Source organism: Plectropomus leopardus, chromosome 10 (genome assembly GCF_026936395.1).
Source record: "Plectropomus leopardus strain MGB_pleo_1.0 chromosome 10, ASM2693639v1, whole genome shotgun sequence".
Classification (NCBI taxonomy): Eukaryota; Metazoa; Chordata; class Actinopteri; order Perciformes; family Serranidae; genus Plectropomus; species Plectropomus leopardus.
In genome coordinates, this window is record NC_142185.1 from 20,236,632 (window position 1) to 20,254,370 (window position 17,739).

The following is a 17,739-nucleotide window of genomic DNA, read 5'->3' on the forward strand; positions in this document are numbered from 1 at the left end:
TTTGAAATAGATGTGTTAAGTATTCTTTTTTTCAGTGTTTCGTTACCATAAGGAAACATCGTCTTTGAACAAAATCCAGGCAGAGATTACATTGCCATGAACAAGCACTTCAGTAATATACAAACATAATTTTAAGGAGACAGGGTTACTTTAAATTGACTGAATATTTTATCTTCAAAACATTACTACATTTAGAGATGTCCCTAATGTTATTTCGGATGACAATTTACAAAACACGAATACCTATTTAATAGCTTTAGAAATTCTTTGTGCCTCGAATCCTCTTTAAAACTCCAAGACACAACTGGTGACTGATAAAATGTGCAATTTATATGCACTGAAATAATGCAGGGCGTAAATGACAAATGACCCAAATAAGTGACGTGGCTGCTGTGTATCATTATGACTCCTGCCTGTCGACCTGCTTGCTCTCTCTCTGCTCCGCAGCTCTGTGCTCAGGAACTGTTGAGCAGTTTTAATTATGTATATAATCAGGTTGGGGTCAACATATTTCATGCCAAAAGAATGATGCGTATTTAATGACTCTAATACATTACCATCTCTTTGCAATCTCATTGACGGAGTGCTTGTGAGTTTAACTACCATTAATCAGCATCAAGGTTTGTCTATCTGGAGAAAAATAGATTAAGGGAGGGATTTTTTTCATACGGAGCATTACAAGAGATCCACATTGTCCTAGTTAAGAGCTATGCAGAGCAGGCTGATAGATAATGGTCACCTCGAGGCTGCCTAATAAAGCATGTTAAAGGACTTAGGAACACGACATTACTGAGTGTAGTTTTTACAATGCAAGATGTATTGGCTTAATATAGTTACTCACTGATGCTTACCTGACTAAATGCCCCTCACACACAATCAAGGCTGGCTGTAATCAGTTATGTCGACCAGGACAAGCGTGTTTTCGAGGATGCCTTTGAAGTGTTTCAGGACTTTTTTTGTAAATAGCCAGGACATCACTCATGCTGAGACGCCTAGACCCGATGATGTCATCTGACTAAAATGTAATGTATCCTGTATAAAGAAATAAAATGGAAGTGAGCTCACCTTCCCCTCTGGCCTGTACATAGTCATAGAGGCCATCATGAAAACATTTACCCAAAGTTCCTGTTTACAGACTTATGTGGACCAGTGGCGCCCAATTTTTTATAGGGGTGGCCAGATGAGGAAAATCTTAGGGTGGTGCATCAAAACCAAAAGCGATGACTGAATTTCAGGAATTCTATTATGTCGTTGATGAGTACAGGCGTTTTTAGGGGTATAGTGATATACCGGTATTAATAATAACTTAAAAATGAAATATTGATATTGTGTTAATAATACACAAATGAGAATAGTATATGTAAGTTATCCAACAACTCTTAAATCACTTTAGTTTCTTTCAGTTCTTGCTTTGTCTCCCTTCTTCAATGCCATCTTGCTTTTTTACATCTATTAAATAATTATTACTCTTTTTGTATGCTTCTGTACAGGTATGGTTACAGACTCTCTCTCCACCTCTTGTATTATTTGTGTAATTCATTTGCCAAAAAATAAAACACAATATAATCAAAGTTAAAAATAAGTCTGACTGACAGCATTATCAATTGTTTTTCCCCCTTATTTTTTTCTGTAAATATCCCAAAAATATCTTTATCATGAACTCTTTTGGCCAGGATTATCCTGCAGTGAAAGTATCGTGACAGCCGTGGGCTATTTGAAAACAATGTCAAAATGACAGTAAAGGAATCATATACTGATATACTTTAGTTTCATATCATACAGATAAAGTTACAAATTATCTGATGTGCAATTGTAAAATGGAACATTTTATCTTAATTTGCCATTAAAACCATAAATTACTGTTTGTACATAAAATGACTAAGTTATAACACATTGTTATGTTTGTGTTACATATACATAAAAATTAACAATCAGCAACCTGGATATTTTTTGTTAATATGGCAAAACAAGAAACAAACAAACAAAAGAGTTCTCTTAAACTGACATCAATTTCCAATCTTGCAAGGGTCGTGTGACACATTTATTTTGTGTCGGGTCTACTCATAACTTTCATGTTACTATATTCTGCCAAATTAAAAGTTTTCAATGATTTTTTAAGCTGAGTGAGCAAACTGAGGTTCACAGTGAACCAATACAGAACATTTTGAGGTCCACAACAATCCTGTTTTGTGAGAAGGGTCCAGCGATTGTATCACGGTGGCTGTGCCACTGATGTGGACATGTTTCATATCATTTGCAAAAAAAGAAAAACATTTAATATTCATATTAAATAGTATTTAAATGAATCAATTTGAAGGTTGCTGTTCCTTGCATAGAAGTTTAATATTCATGTAAAGTAAAAGCACTAAAACAATGATCTGATCTGCTCAGTGGCAAAAGAATACAAACAATTATTGTGGTTGTTATTTTTGCTGCATAGAAAGAAAATTTGCATTTATGATCAAAATGTGAATATTTGTCTAAAGCACCAGCATGGGGTGTCCTGTTGGCAGGCGATCTGACACTCATACTGTATAACGGCCATGTCCTGTGTTCATATCTGATCAGGGGGGTTGCCGCATGTTGTCCCCCCCTTTCTCTCACTTTTTAAACTTCCTGGTTCTCTGCTTGTAAACAGAGCAATAAAAGCAACATCCTGAAATAATCTTAAAAAAAAAAAAAAAACTAACCACAGTATGGATTAATGAGTCTGTTTTTTGTCTTACATTTTGCAACATGACACCAAAATATCAGATCTGTTATGAGTTCTTATTTTGTTAGTGCATATTGTTACAGTTTTGAGACATTTAAGGGCAACAAAGATAAGCTGTCAGTCACATTTTGACCTTCCAACTCCACAAAAGAAGCCCTCCTATGACAATACTGGTTAGGTCGTAAATGTAGTTTACCACATGTCAACGGGATTTATAGAAGAAAATGTTTTGACTTGTGCTTTGGTTTTTGTGAGAAATCCACCGTGCTCACCTCAGAGGTGGGTCTTTATTATACATCAATCTATAATGCCCTCCGGAAAAATGAAATAAGATTATCAGCATGTTTGTTTCATTGGTGAACTGCTAAACATTTTTGGCTTTGCTTGGACACTCGTTCACTCTTAATTTAAATTTTTTCCTGTAAATAACCATAGCTATGCTAAAAATGGGAAAGGCTATGACAAGAGCATCATAAATTGTTTGTGGGTGTGCTTGAAAAGTTGAGACTTTAGAAAGATCTCACCTCATGACAAAAATAATATGTCCGATCAAAAACATGCGCAACAGAAAAACAGCCTCCCATGCATTTGCTGTAAGTTATCAGTGACGTCAATTCAAGAGAATTTTAAAGTCTGCAATAATAAGATTTTTCTGTCATTATTTGTAGCAGCCTATTGAACAAAGATAGTGAACAGACACAACCAGGAGGTTTTATCTACCGTTATCTAAAGTAGCTCACATTCAGGGAACAAAGCCTTAATGATCTATTGGCGACAGGTTTTTTGAATAGATGTCATTGTGGAAAATTGCAATGCTTTCTGAAAATGGTCGTCCAAGTTATGTTTATGGCCCTGAAAGCATTCTGCATTGTAAAAGGTTTGATTTAAATTTGCAATCCTTTTAAATATCTGATGGGGTGGATGAATGGATACGATTAAGTATGACAGGATACAAATCTTTAGTATCAGAAAGTTTTCCAAAAAGTTGCTGTGTTTTTTAAAGCATCTACATGAACTTATAATATGCATCTCCTGAACAGACAAACAGCTTATTATATCTCCACTCAATCCTTCTATTTGCTCAAGAATAAAAAAAGGATTTTTTACACAATACCAGCACGCAAAGCCAACATCTGTATTGATGTAAATCCTGCGATCCCGTTGCACAAAGCTCTTGGCGGGCCGGGCTCAGTAAACTGAGACACACGGGGAGGAGGAGCCCCCTGCAAGGCCCACAAACAGTCGAATGAAAAGCGACATCAATTTTGGCACAGACAACCTCCGTCACACAGATTAGGCAGGCACAATGCACAGGCTCCTTATCTCCAGCGGCAGGAGGAGGGCAGGCAGATCTGCACAGGATGGAAACATTCTCATGGACGTAATGGGCAAAATCAATTGTTGCCCTCCTCAATCAATGTAGCCCCCACTTTCACTGCTCAGCAGCTCACCAGTAATTGAAGTTATCCTTGGCCTGTAATGACTAGCTAAAGCACAACCATGACAAAGTTGAAAGTGTGTGATATCAGTGAGGGTGCCAGCAGGGTGGAACGTGGGACACTGTGTGTATTCGTTTGCGTGTGTGTGTGTGTGTGTGTGTCACACCCTCACACTCATATGTCTGTGCACAGCAGGCAGCTGGCTCTTACCCGAATGGTCCATGCACGGACCTCATCTGGTCCAGCAGTGAAGAAGTACTCCAGCTGCAGGGCTGCGTAGCCTGCCTTGATGATCTTGCTCAGGGCGCTGGTGGAGAGAAATTTCAGTTTAAATCGAGGGGTCTGAACGGTTTAAGTATTATTTATTGCCACTGATGCCTAGACAAAGTTCACTTCGGTGGCAAGGCCCCATTCATTCCAATATAAACTCATTAAGTGAATAAGATGGGTCACTTCGTTTCACACAAGACATTCAACTCTCCAATGGTTTCTTTGATTAATTAGAAAGCTCGGAGACTCATTTAGCATTTTTAAGAATTCAACGCGATGCCTCGTTCTGCACCAAGAGGGAAAAAAAAAACATCTGCTGTCACAATTTTTCTCTCCATAGAGGTTTTCACACGAGAACAATAAACCCAAAATGCCCAAGTTATAATTATACCTACAGATGACAGATGACAGTTAAAAACTTAATTTAGAGGAAAACCCTTTGACTGAGTTGTTCAGTAAGAAGAGGGATCCTTTGCTTTATAATGGTAATTACTCTGCCATTTATTATTCTATCAGCACATGCAATTAAAGGAGTGCATGGAGGACACAGCTGATAATAAAGTGTGGGGAGACTGAATGCTAATTAACCTCTGCGTCTTGTGCTCTGTGCAGTACTTCTGCCTCTCCTCTTCGCTCTTGTCCTGTAGCTGGCCCTCCATGCCGCCACTGAAGGGGATAACCAAGGCTCCCGGGTCGTGACTGTCCACCCACTCCTTGATTTTCACCAACCTGGTAAAAGGAAATAAATCAGCAGCCACAAAGCCAGTCGGAGGACTTGATTAACATAGAAAGTATTTGTTATCTGCTGGCGTATGAATATTCATAAGAGCAGCTGAACATAGTGCTTGTAGGAGACTGCACTCCAAAGGTGGCATTTCTCTCAGAGTGCGACTTTGTTTCCATAAAAGTTTCCAACTCAACATTTGAGTTTAGAAGTTCTCATTCAAAAGAGCGAAGATGCACAAAGATTTTAAATGTAATATTAGCCATATCAAAATAAACTACTGTAATACTTAAGTACAAGCAGTGAACGTGGTCATTATGTAAAAAGTAAAAATTATTTCAACATGTTTATTTCTTTATTTAAAAGGATCTCCATTAACTGATGCCAATGAAACTAGCTAATCTTACTGGGGTCCAAAATTCAGTAAATTGTACTCATATAATCATATCGCAAACACGTGTATTTGATGTACATCAGATTCATCACTAAAGACGCTGTATACTACCTCACATCTGTTCTATCTTACTTTCATAAATGCATCTCAGTATATTTTGGTCACAGAGGTTCACTGAAGCATCCATACTGATACACGTTCAATAACATTCACATTAATTAGTCCTGCTATCAGTCCAAGAATTAGCCTCAAGGTCAATCATCAGAGAACAAAAACAAGTTGTGACGTGGACCTCAGAATGCAATCGTAAATGACATCTAAATAAGGATTTACTTTTGAATCGGTGTATGTAAATCAGGCAGCTATTCCGATGATTGATGGCGCGATGAATGATTGTCCTTTTTAAAGCATTAGATTTTGGGCAAGGTAACATGATTTGGTCATCATTTGCTGTTCTGTTGAAATGAATGTGAAAATGTGCGAGGGTTACTATATTTGGTAGCTTGACTGTTCATAATGAAAATCAACTTGTTAAAAACCTTCAAGAAATGTGTATTTTTATCTTGAAACAAGAGATAATAAGGCAGATTGCTGCACTGAAAAAACAAAAGACAAACGTGATTTTTTTTTCCCCCCAGAAAATACTTACAACAAACTTGATTTGTATTCAAAACAGGCTGGAATATTCTCACTGCAGTCATGTAACAAACATAAGATTACTTAGGACTTAATTAGAAATGAAAATGGCTTGCAAGAGGACCGTCCATCATGTTTTAGGAGGTCTTTTGGTTTCCCTTTTTTAATGACGCGAATCATGCTGTCTGCTGATATGGAGAGTTATTTCCTCTCATGCAGACGTAGAATTTATGTGCAAGTTGGCCATTGGCTGTAATCTTTGCAGTGTGCTCAAGTGCAACTATTTGGCCAAAACACAGGCAACATGAGATGACGCAACAGTTGGCCTTCATCACCACTCGCTCTTTGATTTTGGTTTGGTGCATCTGGGCCTTAAAGGTCCAGTGAGTTGGATTTAGTGACATCTGGTGGTGAGATTACAGACTGCAGCCAACTGAAACTTCTGAAACGCAAATGGCCCTATCTCAAGGCAGTGTTTGGTTTGTCCGTTCTGGGCTACTGTAGAAACAACATGGCGAACTTTGTGGAAGAGGAGCCGCTCTGTATGTAGATAGAAATGGCTCATTCTAAGGTAACACAATTACAATTCTTATTTTCAGGTGATTGTAAACCAATAAAAACCTGGCTATTGATCTAATATTCCATTTCTTCCAATATATCCCCCTAAACCCTACAAATTGGACCTTTAATAATGGACAAATAGAGTTCATTCACCCAAACTGATCATGAACAATAAAGCCAGGAAAGAGTAGAAGAGCTAAACACTCCTTACTCATAAATGTCTTTGCCAGAGTTTTTGTTTTTTCCTTCTTTTTGTCTTCCAGTCCAGCAGGACACCTGACATTGCAGGACAAAGATATCCTCACACTTAATGGTAACTCTCAGTCAGAACAATACAAGGGGGTTAGGGCAATTATGAGATTAGCCCCACAAGCTCTCAGGCTGAGATTGGACAGGTCTCAAAGAACAGCATCGCACAAATCCATTTTCACACGGCGGCCCTGACAGAGCTCCTAGACTGGATTGATTCTGAGGGGTCCCTGTCATTATCTGTAATCCTAGTTTCCTGTTTAAAGCCCATAAGAATCAAAGACTGGGAGGAACCCGACCACCTCAATACCACATCTATTCCAATAACAATGTCACCGCTTTATCACCTACAGCACCATATCACTGCTCCTACCTAATGATTATCAATATACAATATATGACAGGGGACCGACCGCAGGGAGAGCACAGTTTTGCTTTGATTGGATGTTTTTCCCAACAAGCTAGAATAACACTACAGGATAAATTTGAAATGCCTCATATGCTACTTTGTCTGTCTGTTCCGATGCACATCTATTAGGAGCCGTAACCTAATATTTCCCTTTCTGTTCGATGTGAGGCTGACGTTTGACTGCCACCGCAATAAGGTAGTCACCAATGTCTCACCAATAAAGGATAGAAAAATAAAACACATTTAGGCAAAGCCAAAAAAAGAGCTGCAAACAGAGGAGATGGCGGGCGCTACAAGAGGGGAAAAAATCCAATCTGAGATAATAACAGCTGTAGTTTGTCACTTTTAGCAGCACAGCTGTCTATTTGGTGGCACGTTATTTGCATTCCTCAGGTATTGCGTACTCTACAGGCGGCTGAATAATGATTCACAAATCACTCTCTCCACACCAGTCAAGGGCTGTGATCCTTTGAATAGACCATTGTACCTGAGACTGTAATTGGTGAAGACTTGACAGAGCCGAGCCAAGCCAGCCAAGTAACAAAGAGGCTCTTGCTAGAAGGCTGAGGGATGATTTTAATAATGTGAAGCCGAGACGGAGAACGTGAGCTGCAAATGAGCACGGGGGTCTCTGGGTCCTTGCACTGAGTGACACGGGACCAGACAAACACCTTGCCACAGGAACATGGAAACACCCCCTTCCCTCAACTCCAGAAACAAAGCACTGTCAATTAAGAGCTTTGATGCTCCGTCAGCGAGGCTCCCAAAACCGATTCTGTCAACTTCACCGCTGTCTACCCATGCCACTTTGCAATTTGTATTTATGTCCTTTCCAATTATTTGCGTGAGAATCTATGTGGATGTGTAAATTGGGGAAATGTTTATGCAAAACACGCTGCGGGTTTCTTTTATCTTTCAGTCATTCATGAAATCATAACGGTCTTCATGTAAATCTGTGTTTCTGAGAAAATCAAATCATGTTTTCTATACGTCAAGGACTGTTTATGCTGAAGTCTGCTCGGTAGCATCTCCTTTCCTGAAAATTGACTTATTTATAGTTTATTTTTTTCTACATCCACATGTAAAAAGAGAAAACAGAAAACTTCCATAACAGAAATAACAGATAAAATATTTGTTCATGTAAAACATTTAAAACGGTTTTACAATTCTCAGCTATACACACACAAAAAAAAAAAACAGTGAGCGAGACTGTGCGTGTGTGTATGTGCGTGCATGTCTTGTCAGTCTCCCATTATGTCCCAGCACTGAGTGCCATCTCTCACTGCTCGGCTAATAGAAAGATTCAGCACTTTCTGGTCTCGATATCCCTCTCTGAACAAATGATGCCTGAAATTTTTATTCTTTTTATAATGGAATTCCAATGGCCTTTGCTGCAAATCAAGTGGAAATTTTTGCATATCAAGTGGGAAAAATTAAATGTTAACCACGTTTTAATGTGATTAAGGGTGACAGGGACATTATTTCTGCTAATCATTCACCAGCTTGAAGACTCAAACAAAGCTAAAGAACAAGCCATGTTTGTGCTTCTTCCTGCTGCTCTCGATTCAAGGAGGAAAATAGTTTTCTAATCAAACTTTAAAAAATTTAAAACATGCTATTTTTCTATGTAAACTGATAAAAATAAGGCAATGTGAATCTGTTTATCTTACATAAAATATGTTATTTGTTCTGAGCTTTAGATCCAGTGCCTGTTATATTTACAATGCATCCAATTTAAAGAACAATATATTGTGAAATGAGGAAAAAAAAAAAAAACAATTGGAGCTTCCACAACAGGCTGGCTCTGAATGGAGATGTCCCACAGGGGGCCACCCTCTGGGGCTAGTCTATTTGTCTTTTTGTGTGGGAATCCTGAGGGGGGGATAATTCCTGTGTTTCCGCATGCCTGGGGCTTCCCTGGGCTTTGTCAGAGCTTTGATCTGCTTAAATGGCTCAGGAGGGGAAAACAATGGGAGTTTCTAAAGTACAGGGGCAGCTACCTGAGACAATGACCTGGGCCTGCGTCTGACACACATTCATACAGGTTGGCTTTATTAGGAGTGCTTAGCCAGTTAAGCCTGTAAAAGGTGGGCCGTCACCTCCAGTTTGAGAGCTCCTTTCAGATGCAATTGAATGCTGACAGACCTGAAGAGTAATCCACTACCTGCATCCACTACCGCTTCATCACCGACACACCCAAACTGTAGAGCAGGGAAGGCATCTGGGCAGGTGCGCTTAGATTATTTAGGAGCACTGGCCAGGTGTCTCCAGTTACCACAAAGCCATCTCAGCTTCACACGGGCCGCCCCAACCAGCCACACATTTTACAAATCTTGGCAGCTGCTGGCTTGCATGCCAGGCACAGACTCATCAAGTAATAAACCCGGGGTCCCCTCTGTTTTGCCGGTCCCCGGTTACAGAGACATGCATCCTAGGGGATGCTGCGGCACACAGTGCACACTAACCCCCTCCTCTCTCCCTCCTCTGTGAGGGGAGACAGATATGAGAGGTATGAGCTCATGGTGGCTTTTGAGGCTGGGAAGTCGGGGGCTCTGTGGGAAGCTTTTCATCCTCCCAGTGGTGAGCTCCTGAGCGACAAGAGTGCAGACGCTCTCTGCTCCCTGTGGCCATGGCCGGATGGAAAGGCATCACACATCAGTCTCTGAAAAAGGAGGAGATCTAACACACATACGCACGCACACACTATCTCCAATATTGTGAACTTCTTTCAGCCTTCAAAGCAATCACAGGCTGGAGGAAACAGAACCCAGCGTAGGCACAATGGGAGCAGCTTTAATTAAGAGCATCATCTCACATCATATCTCAAACAAACCTCGAGGGTGTGCTGGTAACAAGCTTTTTTTGAACAACTTTTTCTTTGATAACTACACCCATTAATTTTTTTAAAGACAGATCTTGTGACTTTAAATGTTTGCACATGATAGATAAAACCCTAAAAAGCCGTCTCTCCCCGGTTTCCGCTTTACGATGGTTTTTGAGAGCACATTATCAAAGCTATGGCCTTGTTTAAGGGTATTTGTGAGGAGGGGGGGGGGGTGACAAAAAGGCAAACATCTGAAATTCAAACAGTAACCCAGAGGAGTACATTCTGCATCACCCAAAATAATTCTCTATATGGGGTATCCATGCTGTCATTCACAGCAGTTGACTGGGCGAGAGAAAATAAGGGGGCTGGGGTAGAGTGGGGGGAGTCATCAAGATGTGACAATTGTGACAAGAGCAGGCAAAGTGTAGCGCCGAAGAACACCACACGGATTTCTCCATCTCTTCTTTTTTTCCGGGATGACAGCTTAATGTCTACCACATGCAATATTTATTCTCATCGTGTGTCAGACTGTCTAGCTGTCCTAGGGAGTACAAAGAATGCCACTTATTAGAATAAAAGCAGAAGGAAGGTAATCAAGGACATATGTAACATCAGCCAATCATGCCCCCTTCCAATCCCGCATCTTTTTTTCTCTCTCTCTCTCCCCCATTCACAACAGTTCAACAATAATCCTGATAATAAGCGTTCAGGAGCTGTATGTGGCAACACTAAATTCATTTGTCTCATTAGAGCTGCCGAGGCCGCGGGCAAACCACTGTGACATGCATACAGGCTTAACCTTATCGCAAAGATAATAAAAAGCACAGCTCAACAAAGCCAAAGCTATCAAAATGTATCATTAGACTTGAAGCTTGCACACTTTTCTTTTTATGTCTAATGCCAAACTACAGTCTTTGCAGGGGAACAATTCCCAGGGCACCTTTGAAAGGAAGCGAGCATGGTATGTGCTTCTACAGAGGTGTCTACATATATTATGAACAGCGGGATGCTCACTCAGCATTCTTGGGTCCAAAATGATGGAGAAGTGACACCGGATTTTAGAGATTTCTTGCAGGGTCATTAAAGAACAAACAAGAACAAAAAAATGTCTCTTTCAGTTTCAAGTTTAGGGTCTGTCTCATTAGTTACAAAAACCGCGTTGGCCGTTGCCACCAGGGCACAACGAAGACAACAACAGGGTGACATGTGATATGTCAACAGTGTCCTTTCATTACCTGGACTGGGGACAGTCAATAACCAGGCTAACTGGACCGACAGGACTTTATTAGCACCATCTGTTTCAGTTTTACTATACAGCCTCTCCTGTTGTTTTCTCTCATTGAAAGCTAGCTAAAGGCATCCATTAGGCGCGACTGTGGGCAGTAGGGTACACATCTTACCATGGGAAAGTGTTTCTTAGCATCCCACACTGCACAAGGAGAGAGTGGACGCCTGTGCACAAAATCAAAAAGGAACAAGCGATCGTATATCTCCCTCAAGGCTTTGAAAAGGGAACTCTAACTCCCCAGATAGTAGTTCCTAAAAACTTGGATGGAGCCAGTGGTTTTGCACTCAATAAAGTTTCAGTTGTGTTTATGGGAATTATGGTTTGGAGTAGCTGAAGTGGGCTGCAGTGACTCCTTTCATGGAGTGGCTTTCAGTGAATCATAATAGCCCCCCCCAAATCTCAGTTTTTCTTCTGTCTCTGAATCTTGACGGGTGCTCAGAAATGGCTGGCTGTTTGTCAAAATGATCACATAAAAAGAAATGCATGTTTAACTCATTACTGGGGCTGCTTAAAAAAACAAAAAAAATGCAAAAACAGAAAACAATACTAAAGCTGAGCAGATGAAGGATGCATTTACTATATGATATGCCCGGAGAAGACTCTGGGGAAATAGGTGTGAGCGCTTGAGAGGACTGTCATGCTGCAACTCCTGTCAGGACTTTACTTTAATTGTCAAAGCTCCTCCTGCAGGCCAACTAGAGAATCAAACTCAGCAAAGACATTTTTTTCCTTCTTCAAGGTGTCTTCAGGTATCAGACACTTAAAGTTAATGCTTTACCAAATTGAAGGCTGATTTCTGATCAAATAATCATTTTCTTATTTAAGCACTGCGGGTAGGTATAAATGTAAGTCATATATATTTTGTCCTGAGCAGGTTTTGTGTAGATATATAGTTATTAGAGTAAGTTAGGTTAATCTACATTTTGACAATAGGTATGTATAAGTGTAAAGTACAATATTAAGTTCAGTGGCGAGTCAGAAATGTGCACTTTAACGCAGAGGAGCTAGTAATTTTGACAAAAAGAAATTTGGAGATACATTTAATTAAATGTTTGTGGTAATTGTGGCCTCACAATTAAAAAAAGACTATTTAATAACATTTAAGGCCTAACACTGATTCTAAAAAAATTAAATATTTTAAAGACTTTTGAAGAACTGCAGACATGTTTCTTTTAAAAATCTCTCCTTATGTTTTCAGTGCATTATTACCTAAAATGAGACAAAGGTTTAAGATGAAGCTGATATTTTTTTAATTGTCAGAAAATCCCAGTGAAAACAGGTCACAAATATATAGTTTAGATCTGTTAAAAGAAAGGCTAAATAGTTTCCCTAAATGACTGGGCATTGTAGTTTTTAGTAAACATCACACAAGCAGGAGTAAACAGCACATTTGTTGGGGACTATTTTCTCCCACAGACTGATACACATTTTTTTTTACTTGTAAGTATTCACAGCAGCAGGAAAAAAAACACTGCCCATGTAAATGTAACACATCTCATAAAACAGTGTGGCTTATTGGTGTGTTACTAATAGTTTTTAGACAACAATGGAGTTCTGTGGCACAGAGGAATAAGATGTATCAGGAAAAATACAGAACATCACTGAGCAGATCCTGTAATTCATAATGAGTAAAGTAAACAGGAGTTGAGTCAGCATCTTGCTTAAGAACACCTTAACATGAAACAAGGCCTTTTGCTGAGATCAAACTGGACAAGGACTTGTTAATCATAAGTCTCCTGAGGTGCTGAGACACAGTGATTGTTGTCCAGACTCAAACCCTCTTTTCAACATCTTAGTCAACAGAGGACATGCATGGCACACAGTTTTCTGAATTACACCATGCCAGACAAATATGTGGGGAATTAATTGTGAAAGATAAATTTATGCATTTGTGGCAGGAAAAAAAAAGAAGATGATTAAAAAGGCTGGCCGGCTGTGGTATGTTGTTGTTTCCCAAACATAAAGACAGATGTACCTAATGTAACACACATTTAGAAGCAAATAATGTTCAAAGAGAAAAAAGTAGTCAATATCTTTGAAAGAGTGTAATAATAAGACTCAAGGAACGTCTGTACAGATTAAAGAAGAAAGTACACATGGCCATATGTATATGCACACACTTGCATACAGACAACCAGACACACACACTCATACATACACACAGTTAATAAAAGCCCCAAGCAATGGTACCCTGCAGTTCTTACACTCACCAGGAGAACCCACACGGCAGAGGCACTCACAGACAGGTCACGCTTGCTGGTTTCCTTAAAGGTCAACTCATCTACTTAAGAGGTACCAATTTACTTTAATGCACATTGTCCAAAAGATGGAAAAAAAAATAGAAAAAGACCTGACAAGAAAGAAAAACATCACAGCATATCTGGAGTATTCTCAGCTCTGCTTTTTTTACTTTTAGAAAATGTGGCTGCTCTTAGTTCTCTGAGGAGGATCGAATAAATAGATATCAAACCTATTAAAAGAAAATAAAGACTGATAAAGATGGCGAGGCCACAAGCTTGTAAAATAAACAATAACTTCACTGACAAGTGAAAACACACTAACACTGGGCAGGCTGCAGCCACCGCATCATCAACAGTGCTCTAATGACCCTCTCTAACACACAAACTACGGTATGTGGCGCAGAGAAAAAGTCTTCCAGGCAGCTCACTGACGCCGAGCAAAGAGGAGAAAGCCTCTTGATAGACTCTTGTAGATGCCATTCCCTATCACGCAATGCCTCTCAGTCATAAACACATGACAAATGCGGCCTTAATCATTTTTTACGAGCAGGGATGTGCAGGGGGCAGTGCATGGTTAGAGGGGAGAGGGGAGCGGTGAGCAGCAGGCGGCCCCCTCTGCACAGAGGAGAGGGCTGTGTGGTAAAGTCTCCTCTGGAACATCACTCGGCCAGCGATCCTTTGATCTCCACACCGCAATTACGCCAGCATCCAAATGAGCATGGAGTCGCCTCTGAAACAGACTTCAAACATGCACATGTACGCATTCTCATACACATACACTGTATAGGATTGGAGCCATGTGCTCCTCTCAACAGTAAATGATGTACTGTCTCCAGCAGAGAACCTGGGGATGAAAGGAGGCCTTGCTCCTCGTCTGATCCCTCCATTAATGATGGCTTGCTAAAGCTAATACTGTGTATTCTTGTCTAAACAAGGGCAGCTTGGTATGTGGTTCCCATACTCCAAACAGAATGATCTTTAACAATAGACTGTTTTGGAGGCTCAAAAAGTTTGATAAAACGGCTGTAATCACCTATGTGAGACAAAAAGTACTGCAATAATCAACTGTGTGTCTCTACAACCTGCAACTGAGTGTATATAATAACAAACTCTATAGAAAAACATATATCAAACTCATAAAATAATGTTCGATGGAGCAACCGGTTACAGTTAATGACATTAACCTGAAGCCTGAGTGGCAGCATGTATGGAACAAAACACCTAGAGTATAAAACAATGGTTAAAAAACCTGAACCTGTGAAATGGCCTGAATGGACATCCTGAGAGACACAGATAAGATTGGCTTATTTGCCTCATTCTAGGATTCTCCCTCTTTTCCCCACACACATTAAAGCTGAGATTGCAATTTGTCTTGCTGTTTGCTTTGAATAGTCCTTAACCGTATCATCATCTCAACTGTGCTGGTGGAAAAACACGGGAGCATGGCGACAGCCAAATGGCAGTCTGGCGTCTCTGCTGCAGACTAGCTGCCATTAGGGCTGAGAGCAGCATTTATTGTACAATTAGGGCCAGCTAGATCTACCTGTAATCATCTCCATACAGGTGTGAGCTCCGCTCTGGACAAGGGAAGTGACTCATCACTTGTCAAACATCAACACTTTGATGTCGGCATTGTTCATCGTGGCGCCCTCAGGACACCTGAGCACTACTGTTTGGCTGTTTAAAACGCTCTAAGATTTATTGCGTTTCACACAGTTAAAATACGCACACACACGCAACAAGAAAAAAACCCCTCTTCCTACCGATGACGGATGTTCCACATGCCATGAATCATTTGATTTATGAGTTCTCTTCCCCCTCCCTCCGTCACACACTCATACTTTCGTGTCAGGAACATTTTAACAAACAGTCATAGGTAAACAACTTCCCCTTGTAATACAACGCTGCCAAGCAAAAACAAATTTTGCAAGAACTGACACCACAAGCCTAGAGGGCGATTGGAAAAGTGCGTTAACAATCCACAAGTTGGTGTTATTGACAAAAACGGCTGTAGTGTGGAAAAGTAGCCCTTTCAGATATAATGGATGTCTAACACCAGCTCTCACTGTGGCCACATGACAACATTACTATAAAAAGTGGTTTGACTGAGCTGGAAACACAGCAAAGAAGTTTATTTAGTGCACTAAAGCTCGTCCTCACTAAGTTCACTTTCTGAGTAGTATTGCACCTGCAAAGAAAAAAAGTGAAAATTTTAACATTGAAAGTAAATCCCTTTTTTTAAATCAAGTACATTTACTTGCACAAAATATCACAGTTTATGAACTTATTCTGAAAGAGACAATATTTCCACTATGCTGCATGGCTAATATTTACATTCACATGTAGGCGTGAAGACTCTCAATGAGGCAATCTAAAATTGTCAATTACATCAAAATATGAAAAAGAATGACTGGAGCCACTAACACGAGAACTTTGCTTCTTTGCGTCTAAACAGAATATTTTTTTTACATTTTCCATCAGTGGTGGACTTTTTGAAAAAGTCAGTGCTGATATCTGCGCATAATGAAAAACCTGTTGATGCTCAACAGGGTTCCCACACGTTCTTAAAAATAAATTTTCAAAACTTTTCCATAATATTTTACCTAATTTTCATTACTTTATTTAGTAGTTTAAAATGGGTGGGCCTACATAGCGCTAAAGCCACAGATCACTGAACACGCACTTAAAAGGTATTTTACAGATAAGCAAACTGCTAGCGCTTACTATCCATACTCACGAGTGGGACATTTTGTGCCGCCAACTAGCTGCATACATCAGCAGACCAGACCAGCGAGGGTACCTAACAAAGGTCAAGGTGGTGGCCCTTTTTGAGGGATAGAAAACTGAAGATCTAATCAACGGTCATGCAGCAAAGCACTAGATTTAATATTAGCAAGTGCAAATTCTGACATGTTTTGGGATTTTATAAATCATATTTTGAATTAGCCAAAATAATGTATATTCAATTTTTTTTCCAAAATATTCTGTAAATTCCAAACCATTTTCAGGCCTGGAAATTTTTTTCTAATTTCCTAAAGAATTCCAAGACCATGGGAAGACTGATTAATATCTTTCAAAATATTTAAGGTGTGTTTCTTCTTTCAACCAGAAATGTTTGTCTTTTCTTTTGGGCATGCATCTCTCCACCTGCCTTGCAAACTGTTAGCAAGCTGGGTTAGCACAACACATCCATGACAACACTCAGAGCTGACCATAAACAGACAAGAGGCTGTGTGTCGCAAACTGTTGTAAAAACCCCACTACAGCCGCATACTCTGAATTCCCTACAAAGACAGCTTCTAAAACCCGAAACATTCTGCAAAAAGCCTAATTCAGAATATGCTGTTTACATGACCTACACTAAATTCAGAATATTGTCTTATTTGGAATAATAGAGGATTATTAGTTTGCAAATAAACAGAATCACTGTGTATCAAGAATGCCTCAGCTGTCGTTGTGATCTGTGGGAATTTCATGGCTGTAAAGTTTTTCGCTTGTAAAACTACTTGAGCAAAAACATGTGAAGACAAAATCAAATATCTGGAGCAAAACATTTTTGGATAATATAATATTCAAAGAGCTTAATCCCTATGATTTATTGAATCTCTCCAGATGATATTAATTACTTGTTTGGCTTTGAATGTACACATGTTTGTTTTTTGTCATTTAAAGCCTTCCATATGATATGACAAATTTTGATGGAAAATGGGGACCATATGCGGGTTTGTGCTTAATGAAGTACAGAGTCTGGAGGCTGGTTGGGGTTTGCAGAGCTGGATGTTGTGTTAGAGCCTACTTAGTGCCACCTCCAGGCAGATCCTCTCACAAAGATATGACCGTTTCTGTCAGCAGGAGACCGCAGTCAGTAGATCAGCGAGGACTAACTCACACACACACATAATTCTCACATTACAGCAGACGCATGCACACACTTTTTACAGCTGATACTCAGATTCAATCAAAGAAAGAGAAATCAATGTAACTCTGTG

At 39.8% G+C, this 17,739-nt stretch overlaps 1 protein-coding gene across 1 annotated transcript in view; it reads right to left on the bottom strand.

The window, feature by feature from the left end:
* ola1 (Obg-like ATPase 1) overlaps positions 1 to 17,739 on the bottom strand; it is a 52,253-nt gene that overhangs the window by 6,580 nt on the left and 27,934 nt on the right. Inside the window, exons 8-9 of the mRNA XM_042494298.2 lie at positions 5,011 to 5,151; positions 4,363 to 4,459 (exon numbers count right to left, since the gene is read on the bottom strand). Of these exons, the coding sequence (XP_042350232.1) occupies positions 4,363 to 4,459; positions 5,011 to 5,151 (238 nt within the window). The remainder of the gene's footprint in view (positions 1 to 4,362; positions 4,460 to 5,010; positions 5,152 to 17,739) is intronic.